This window comes from Homarus americanus, unplaced genomic scaffold (assembly GCF_018991925.1).
Source record: "Homarus americanus isolate GMGI-L3 unplaced genomic scaffold, GMGI_Hamer_2.0 scaffold36465, whole genome shotgun sequence".
NCBI lineage: Eukaryota > Metazoa > Arthropoda > Malacostraca > Decapoda > Nephropidae > Homarus > Homarus americanus.
The window spans coordinates 814-11,428 of NW_024719014.1; the positions used below are offsets into that span (position 1 = coordinate 814).

Below are 10,615 nucleotides of genomic sequence, written 5' to 3' on the forward strand. Positions count from 1 at the left end.
CTATAATAACATGTTCATTACTATAACAAAGGTTCACTACAAGAGGTTCACTATAATAACATGTTCATTACTATAACAAAGGTTCACTACAAGAGGTTCACTATAATAACATGTTCATTACTATAACAAAGGTTCACTACAAGAGGTTCACTATTCCATGTTCACTATAATAACATGTTCATTACTATAACAAAGGTTCACTACAAGAGGTTCACTACAAGAGGTTCACTATAATAACATGTTCATTACTATAACAAAGGTTCACTACAAGAGGTTCACTATAATAACATGTTCATTACTATAACAAAGGTTCACTACAAGAGGTTCACTATAAAAACATGTTCATTACTATAACAAAGGTTCACTACAAGAGGTTCACTATAATAACATGTTCATTACTATAACACAGGTTCACTACAACATGTTCATTACTATAACAAAGGTTCACTACAACAGGTTCACTACAACATGTTCATTACTATAACAAAGGTTCACTACAAGAGGTTCACTATAATAACATGTTCATTACTATAACAAAGGTTCACTACAACATGTTCATTACTATAACAAAGGTTCACTACAACATGTTCACTATAATAACATGTTCATTACTATAACAAAGGTTCACTACAATAACATGTTCATTACTATAACAAAGGTTCACTACAAGAGGTTCACTATAATAACATGTTCATTACTATAACAAAGGTTCACTACAAGAGGTTCACTACAATAATATGTTCATTACTATAACAAAGGTTCACTACAAGAGGTTCACTATAATAACATGTTCATTACTATAACAAAGGTTCACTACAAGAGGTTCACTGTGGTAACCTCTTACTACATTATCTTACACTTGACATAATGTTTACACCACATGAGTCCAGTGGTCTGGTTTGGTCATAAAAGTTAATAATGCAGAATATTAAAAGTGAACGACGCCAGCACCAGCCCGTCACTAAAATGACCGAGAAGAAGGCCAAGGGTCCAACAGTGACACCCCAACTGGCTCGTATGAGGGGCCAGTGGGTGCAGGAGACGACGGAGGTCACCATCAAAGCTCCTAACACCTTGTTAGGGGTTGTGGTAGGCCCAGGTGGCTCTACCATAAAAGAGATTTAGGAAAAGTATTAGGTTCGCGTCTCTGTCCCTCAGAAGGGGTCCAAGGACCAGCCCCTACGGGTTGTAGGGCTAGATAAAGGCCTTGTGCAAGATGCCGCGGATCACATAAAAGCCCTGGTTCAAAAGGCTGTGACCACGACAGTGACCATCACTGCTCCTAACAACATGTTAGGGGTTGTGGTAGGCCCTGGTGGCTCTACCATAAAAGAGATTTAGGAAAAGTATAATGTTCGCGTCTCTGGCCCTCAGAAGGGGTCCAAGGACCAGCCCCTACGGGTTGTAGGGCTAGATAAAGGCCTCGTCCACGACGCCGCGGATCACATAAAAGCCCTGGTTCAAAAGGCTGTGACCACGACAGTGACCATCACTGCTCCTAACAACATGTTAGGGGTTGTGGTAGGCCCAGGTGGCTCTACCATAAAAGAGATTTAGGAAAAGTATAACGTTCGCGTCTTTGTTCCTCAGAAGGGGTCCAAGGACCAGCCCCTACGGGTTGTAGGGCTAGATAAAGGCCTGGTGCACGATGCCGCGGATCATATAGAGTCCTTGATGGCCTATGAAAAGGAAAGGCGGCGTCTCAGTACGCCAGTGTCACAAACGGTGTTCATCCCTAAGGCCCACCACGGCCTAATAATTGGCAGACAGGGTCAAAATATACGGTACCTATCACTAACCCGTAGAATAACCATCGTTCTGCCCCCCAAAAATGTTATAAGCGATGAGGTCACTGTGACCGGTCTCCCTGACCAGGTGGACCAAGGTGTAAGAGACCTGGTTAACCTGGTCAAAAGCTCCACCCACATTTGTTACAACTCTGACTTCTGAGAGGCCCTTACTCTCTTGACCCCCCCCCCCACCCCCACATTTGTTACAACTCTGACTTCTGAGAGGCCCTTACTCTCTTGACCCCACCCCCACATTTGTTACAACTCTGACTTCTAGGGGCCGCCTCTCCATTTACCCCCATGACAAAAAAAAAAAAATGGACCCTCTAACCACTGGCCTCCACGCGGCAGGGTCTGGAAACTCAGGGATTGATCTCTGGGGCTAACAGTGGTTTAGTGTTGTTATTATTACGAGAGAGAGAGTCATCAAGGTAACGTACCAGTCCTCCCAGATAATTAAGGCACCTGCACCAATATATCAAAGTTAATATAAAAAGCTTCACTATGTATAAAGTTAGTATGATCACAAGACGAACCGCTCTAACCTAACCTAACCTAACCTAACAACACACACACACACACACACACACACACACACACACACCTGATGCAGAGTCCCTTAGTAGACTTGCTAGGGGAGTGAACACTGCATTTCATAGTGCAAAGGTCCCACTTGGCATAAGTGTTCCTTGGAGCAAGCGGAAATTTGTTTTCCAAAGACACTTTGTCTCTATGTATAGAACCCACTAATTAGCATAATTTATGCTAATTAGCACCAGAAAGAAGGCACTTTCTAACATAAGAACATAAGAACATAAGAATGGAGGAAACTGCAGCGGGCCTATTGGCCCATACTGGGCAGTCCCGTTTACACCCAACCCCTATTGCTCATATGAGCATCCAACCTATGTTTGAAGCAATTCAGCGTATTCGAGTTAATGATGATATTTGGTAACGTTCATTTGTCCCTCTCTGTTTCCAAACCAGTGTTTTACCTATTTCTGCGCCTCGTCTAAATTTGGCTTCTAATTTGGAAGGCCATTGTGCAGGTTTCGCTCCTGGTTTGGATAATTTGAGTGCCTTTGTAATGTCCTTTGTTTTGGCCCCTGCCTTCCATATACACCTCTAACCAGGTCGCCCCTCGCTCTGCGTCTCTCGAGGGTGCAAATTAGATGCTTTTAACCTGTCTCTGCTCAAGGTTCCTAATAATGTAGATTAGTCTTGTCATTCTCCTCTGAATTCTTTCCAATGATTCTATATCCATCCTGTAATACAGTGACCAGAACTGAACTGCATAATTCAGGTGTGGTCTCACAAGCTCAAGATACAGTTTTAGGATGACCTCGCTAGTCTTGTAACTAACACTCCTTTGTGTGAACCCAAGTACTTTATTAGCCTTGTTACGAGCAAAAACACATTGTTTACTTGGCTTGAGGTTCCTACTTATCATTACTCCTAAATCTCTCTCGCAGTCGGATTTCTCTATGGCATCGTTGTTCATCTGGTATCTGGTTTCCCTGTTTGTCTCCACTGGTGCTTTACATTTGCCGACATTGAATTTCATCTGCCATTTTTCAGACCATTTGGAAAATTTGTTTAGATCTTCCTGTAGTTTTGCCGAGTCCTCATCAGATTTGATAACACGTCCTATTTTAGTGTCATCAGCAAATTTACTTATGTTGCTGTCTATGCCGATATCTATGTCGTTTATGTATATAATAAACAATAATGGTCCAAGTACTGAGCCTTGGGGAACTCCACTTGTGACGTTGCTCCAATGGGACTTCGTGCCGTTAATGCTCACTCGCTGTTTCCTGTCCTGTAACCACGCCCTAATCCATTTAAGGATGTCACCTTTGATGCCATGAGCTTCTACCTTTCTAATTAGTCTTTCGTGGGGGACTCTGTCGAAGGCTTTGCTAAAGTCGAGATATACCACATCATAATTGTGCCCCTCGTCCACTGATTCGAAAACTGATGAAAAGAATGTTAATAGATTAGTTAGGCAAGAACATCCGCTTGTGAAGCCATGCTAGAGTCATTGATCAAATCAAGTGCTTCTCCAAGTGATTTCGAATAATTTGAAATAGTTGCTTTTGATAATTTGCCTGCTATTGATGTTAGACTGATTGGGCGGTAGTTAGAGGATAGTGATATCCCCTTCTTGAAAATCAGTGTACATTACGCTATCCTCCAGGATTCTGGTACTACACCTGTTTTTGGAGACATGTTAAACCCAACTTTGCTAGGCATCTGGCTCTTCCTTACATTCCTTTAATACTCTGGCAAATATCTCATCGGGACCAGGTGACTTATTAGGCTTTAGTTTGTCTATTTGCTTACTAACATCGTTACTAGTCACTACTATCTCACTTAATTTGTTTTCTTCACTATCTCTGAATAGAGTCGGTGCCTCGGGTATCATGTTTAAATTTTCGGTGGTGAAAACGGTTGAAAAATATTCATTCAAATTATTGCTCATTTCTCTGTCGTTATCAGTGAGCTCGCCGGTGTCTGACCGTATTGGTCCAATCGTTTCTCGTGTTTTAGTTTGATACATTTGGTAGAATCCTTTGGGGTTTGTCTTCGCCTCCCTTGCTATCCTTACCTCATTATTCCTCTTTGCTTTCCTTATCTCGGTTTTAACCCTACTCGCCAATACCCTATAATAGTCCCGGAGGTGAATTTTGCCATGATTTATCCTTCTACCTATAGCCTTCCTTTGGCCAATGATGTTCCTTAAATAATTATTAATCCATTTAGGGTCATTGTTGTTTGATCTGAGTTTTTTGTATGGTATGTTCTGCCTTTGTGCATTAAGTAACTCACTATTTAAATTGTCGTGGAACTCGGCAATCTCGGATCTCGTTATCAGGTCGTTGTCATCTGTCAGGTTCACGGCCAAGCGCGACACCCCCTCTCTCAGCTGCCTCTTTAAACTGTCAAAGTTCGCCCTTCTGAAATCTGGTACTTTAGTGGAATTTTCCTTACGTCTGCCCTGAAAGTCTAACTGGAATCTAATTTCTTTGTGATCGCTGTTTGCAAATTCGTTCCCTACCTCGACCCTGCTAATGAGGTTTTCTCTGTTTGACAGAACTAAATCGAGTATATTATTACCCCTTGTGGGTTCAGTTATATGTTGACTTAGAAAACAGTCCTGGATAGTCTCGAGAAAATCTTCTGATTCTGAGTTACCTGTAAGGTCAGTCCAATCTATTTGGCCAAGGTTAAAGTCGCCTACTATACAGACTTTGTTGTGCATGGAAGCCCTGCGCATTTCATCCCAGATAAGTCGCTCTTTGACTCTATCAAGATTGGGAGGTCTATATATTACTCCTGTGATTAATTTTTCTCTACCGTTGATTAATTCTATCCAAATTGTTTCTGTATTCCGGTCAGTTTTTATTTCCTTATTTATTTCACACTTCAGATTATCCCAAACATAGATTGCTACTCCGCCTCCTTTCCTGGTCTGCCTATCGGTATGGAACAGTTTGTAACCCGCAATTTGGTATTCGACTGGTAACTCACGTGTGTCTAGGTTGATCCATGTTTCAGTGAATGCAATTATATCGATTTTATCGGTACATACCAAGGCCCTAATATCATCCATTTTGTTTCTCATACTTCTACTGTTTGCGTAGTATACATTTAAGTTAGTCGTGTTCTGAGTCCTCCCCTTTCCGCGTTTAGTTTTAAACTCCCTGTCAAATTCAGTTTTGTCATCATTCCTAACACTATTTCCCTGTAATCTTTCACTTTGTTTACCGGCTCCCACTGCAGTCTCCTCCACCCCCGTGCTCATATGTTCTCCTAGCAGTTTAAAGACTTCGATATCTTTTGAACTGCCCCCTCTAGAGCCTCAGCCAGGGTTGCTACTCCATCCCTAGACAGGTGCACCCCATCCCTAGCATAAAGGTCCCTTCTGCCATTACAAAGGTACTCGAACTATCCAACCAGGAGCGAACTCGTAACAATGGTTTTAAATTAGACAAATTTAGATTTAGGCGCGAAATAGGTAAACATTGGTTTGGAAATAGAGTAGTGGACGAGTGGAACAAGTAACTCGAATACGCTGGATAGCTTCAAACATAGGTTGGATGGATATATATGAGCAATAGGGGTTGGGTAAATACTGCCTTAGTAAGGGCTAATAGGTCTGCTGCAGTTTCTATTATTATGCTTATGTTCTGCATGAACGTCACAATTAATTCAATAAGATTACACTAACTTCTACACAAAGTTTATGTAAAGATTTAATGGGAGAAGGACATAATGATTTTATATCAGACCAAAGCATGCTATACAGAGAAGAATAATACATATATAGTAATAACTAGATGAAGCAGGTACACCTGCCACAAGTTGATCCACCCTACAGTAGTAATTAAAGTGAGATTAAGACCTGACCAAACAAAGGTCAAGGTGTGTGTCGTGAAGGGAAAAGGAGTTCTCGCCTCCATGTGATGGGAGACCAAGGGACATGATCTTGTTAATTCAAGAAACTGCCCTCCAGCCAGTACACAGACACCTGACCAAGCACACTGGGCCAGACACACCTATGTTGGTAATAATTAGGAAGCATTACCGACCGGCATACCACGGTAAGTGATATGACCCAGTGACCCACCAAGCACCTCACACCGGATCAAACACAGCTGTCCCGACCCACCCAAATTAGTGATAAATAAGAGACAATCTGCCAGCCTGACACCTCCAATATAAGAGGCCTACAGCTTCTCCCAGAGGTCTGACAGGGAGAGACAACTCAAAGCCAGACGGAGTCACACCAATCACAAGTCGAGGTCGGGAGGGGGACTTCCCTTCCTATGACTGAGTCCCCAGCTGGCAGAGTCTCCCACAGGTGACAGAGTCCAGCACCCACCGGGACCACTCGCCCCAGAAGTACCAGGCCCTGCAGTCAGAGTTCCCAGCTGCTGGACCTCCCTCAGGTCACACGTCAGAGCAATGGTGGGAAGTGTATCCATTTCATGTTTATGTCCGAGAGTCATTGTTTAGTAACGTCAATATGATGATCTATTAATGTGTCCATGCCATTCAGTTAACTAGTAAATAGCTGTACATAGAATTGTTGTTTAGAAGATTTTCCCATGAAAATATTAACAATTGATTAACTATTCAGTCACGCTACCAACTTTCTTCACTTTACAATCCTACTACTATAAATTCTACCTATATCTTAATATGAGATTTCCTCATTACAGACAGGAAGATTTATGGGAACACAATGGGTCGATAATATGAGCTAAACTAAATGTTATAAGAACATAAGAACATAAGAATGGAGGAAACTGCAGCTGGCCTATTGGCCCATACTGGGCAGTCCCGTTTAGAACATAAGAACATAAGAAGTGGGATACTGCAGGAGGCCGACTGGCCCATACAGGGCAGATCCCTTTCACACCCATCCCAGCACTTCCATGTGCCTATCCAACTTCGTCTTGAAGCTCCCTAGCGTCCCCGATCCTACTATAGCACTCGGTAGCCTATTCCACATATCCACAACTCTATCACCAAACCAGTGCATGCCTATATCCTTTCTGAATCGGAATTTATCTAATTTAAAGCCATTTGTTCTAGTTATTTCGTTATTACTGAGCTTCAGAACATCTTCCATTTTACCCTTGTTAATCCCACTTACCCACTTGAACACCTCTATCATATCTCTCCTAACTCTACGCCTCTCTAATGAATGCAAGCCTAAGCTTTTCAGTCTTTCTTCATATGGAAGGTTTCTAATATTATGGATAACATGTTCATTACTATAACAAAGGTTCACTACAACATGTTCACTACAACATGTTCACTATAACATGTTCATTACTATAACAAAGGTTCACTACAAGAAGTTCACTATTCTGCAAGTTCATCATAGTAACATGATCATTACTATAACAAAGGTTCACTACAAGAGTGTCTACTACAAGATAGTCTGATTATAATAACATGTTCATTACTATAACAAAGGTTCACTACAACATGTTCACTATAATAACATGTTCATTACTATAACAAAGGTTCACTACAAGAGGTTCACTATAATAACATGTTCATTACTATAACAAAGGTTCACTACAAGAGGTTCACTATAATAACATGTTCATTACTATAACAAAGGTTCACTACAAGAGGTTCACTATTCCATGTTCACTATAATAACATGTTCATTACTATAACAAAGGTTCACTACAAGAGGTTCACTACAAGAGGTTCACTATAATAACATGTTCATTACTATAACAAAGGTTCACTACAAGAGGTTCACTATAATAACATGTTCATTACTATAACAAAGGTTCACTACAAGAGGTTCACTATAATAACATGTATATTACTATAACAAAGGTTCACTACAAGAGGTTCACTATAATAACATGTTCATTACTATAACAAAGGTTCACTACAACATGTTCATTACTATAACAAAGGTTCACTACAACAGGTTCACTACAACATGTCTAATACTATAACAAAAGGTTCACTAAGAGGTCTACTATATAACATGTTCATTACTATAACAAAGGTTCACTATAACATGTCTATTACTATAAATAAAGGTTCACTACAACATGTCTTCACTATAATAACATATGTTCTATTACTATAACAAAGGTCACTACAAGAGGTCTGATTATAATACCATTAATATTATAACAAAGGCCCAAGGAGGTTCACTATAATAACAGGTTCATTATTTCCAAATGTTCACAAGTAAAAGGTTCACTATAACTATATGTTCATTATAACAAAGGTTCGTCATAAGAGGTTCACTATAATAACATGTCTATTACTATAACAGAGGTTCACTACAAGAGGTTCACTGTGGTAACTCTCTACTACTATTATCTTTATTAATTTGGACATAATGCTTGTACCATGAGTCCAGTGGTCTGGTTTAATATAAGCTTATCAATGGCATTATTGCGTGAACAGATGCCAAATTGTTCGTCACTAAATGGCCTGGAGAAGAAGGCCAAGGGTCCAATGACACCCCAACTGGCTCGCTGTAAGGGAGGGCCAGGGTGCAGGAGACGACGGAGGTCACCATCAAAGCCCTCAACACCTTGTTAGCTGTAGGGCCCAGGTGGGCTCTAATTAGCAAGAGACGAGAAAAGTATAAGGTCTGCGTCTTCTGTCCTCAGAAGGGGTCCAAGGACCAGCCCCTACGGGTTGTAGGGTTAGATAAAGGCCAGGTGCACAACGCCGCGGATCACATAAAAGCCCTGGTTCAAAAGGCTGTGACTACGACAGTGACCATCACTGCTCCTAACAACATGTTAGGGGTTGTGGTAGGCCCAGGTGGCTCTACCATAAAAGAGATTCAGGAAAAGTACAGAGTTCGCGTCTCTGTCCCGCAGAAGGGGTCCAAGGACCAGCCCCTACGGGTTGTAGGGCCAGATAAAGGCCTCGTCCACGACGCCGCGGATCACATAAAAGCCCTGGTTCAAAAGGCTGTGACTACGACAGTGACCATCACTGCTCCTAACAACATGTTAGGGGTTGTGGTAGGCCCAGGTGGCTCTACCATAAAAGAGATTCAGGAAAAGTATAAGGTTCGCGTCTCTGTCCCTCAGAAGGGGTCCAAGGACCAGCCCCTACGGGTTGTAGGGCCAGATAAAGGCCTGGTGCAAGATGCCGCGGTTCATATAGAGTCCTTGATGGCCTATGAAAAGGAAAGGCGGCGTCTCAGTACGCCAGTGTCACAAACAGTGTTCATCCCTAAGGCCCACCACGGCCTAATAATTGGCAGACAGGGTCAAAATATACGGTACCTATCACTAACCCGTAGAATAACCATAGTTCTGCCCCCCAAAAATGTTATAAGTGATGAGGTCACTGTGACCGGTCTCCCTGACCAGGTGGACCAAGGTGTAAGAGACCTGGTTAACCTGGTCAAAAGCTCCACCCACATTTGTTACAACTCTGACTTCTGAGAGGCCCTTACTCTCTTGACCCCCACCCCCACATTTGTTACAACTCTGACTTCTGAGAGGCCCTTACTCTCTTGACCCCACCCCCACATTTGTTACAACTCTGACTTCTGAGAGGCCCTTACTCTTTGGACCCCCCCATCCCCACATAAGAGACAAAAAAAAAAAAAAAAAAATGGACCCTCTAACCACTGGCCTCCACGCGGCAGGGTCTGGAAACTCAGGGATTGATCTCTGGGGCTAACAGTGGTTTAGTGTTGTTATTATTACGAGAGAGAGAGAGAGAGAGAGAGAGAGAGAGAGAGTCATCAAGGTAACGTACCAGTCCTCCCAGATAATTAAGGCACCTGCACCAATATATCAAAGTTAATATAAAAAGCTTCACTATGTATAAAGTTAGTATGATCACAAGACGAACCGCTCTAACCTAACCTAACCTAACCTAACAACACACACACACACACACACACACACACACACCTGATGCAGAGTCCCTTAGTAGACTTGCTAGAGGAGTGAACACTGCATTTCATAGTGCAAAGGTCCCACTTGGCATAAGTGTTCCTTGGAGCAAGCGGAAATTTGTTTTCCAAAGACACTTTGTCTCTATGTATAGAACCCACTAATTAGCATAATTTATGCTAATTAGCACCAGAAAGAAGGCACTTTCTAACATAAGAACATAAGAACATAAGAATGGAGGAAACTGCAGCGGGCCTATTGGCCCATACTGGGCAGTCCCGTTTACACCCAACCCCTATTGCTCATATGAGCATCCAACCTATGTTTGAAGCAATTCAGCGTATTCGAGTTAATGATGATATTTGGTAACTTGTTCCATTCATCCACTACTCTGTTTCCAAACCAGTGTTT

General features: G+C 41.9%; 1 protein-coding gene across 1 annotated transcript; it reads left to right on the forward strand.

Moving 5' to 3' along the window:
- Window positions 1-918: 918 nt before the first annotated feature.
- On the forward strand, window positions 919-9,745 carry LOC121859886 (far upstream element-binding protein 2-like). Its single transcript, XM_042356843.1, has 4 exons — window positions 919-1,089; window positions 1,375-1,482; window positions 1,591-1,887; window positions 8,954-9,745. Exons 1-4 carry the CDS (start codon window positions 919-921, stop codon window positions 9,743-9,745), a joined length of 1,368 nt encoding a protein of 455 aa, XP_042212777.1.
- The last annotated feature ends 870 nt before the right edge of the window (window positions 9,746-10,615 follow it).

What these genes read in the sequence shown, in the direction of transcription:
- LOC121859886 (XM_042356843.1), top strand. Translation starts at nt 919, where the DNA reads ATGCAGAATATTAAAAGTGAACGACGCCAGCACCAGCCCGTCACTAAA. An exon ending in AAAAGGCTGTGACCACGACA is followed by an intron (nt 1,483 to 1,590) that starts GTGACCATCACT and finishes TTTGTTCCTCAG; the next exon opens with AAGGGGTCCAAGGACCAGCC. An exon ending in CTGACCAGGTGGACCAAGGT is followed by an intron (nt 1,888 to 8,953) that starts GTAAGAGACCTG and finishes TTCTGTCCTCAG; the next exon opens with AAGGGGTCCAAGGACCAGCC.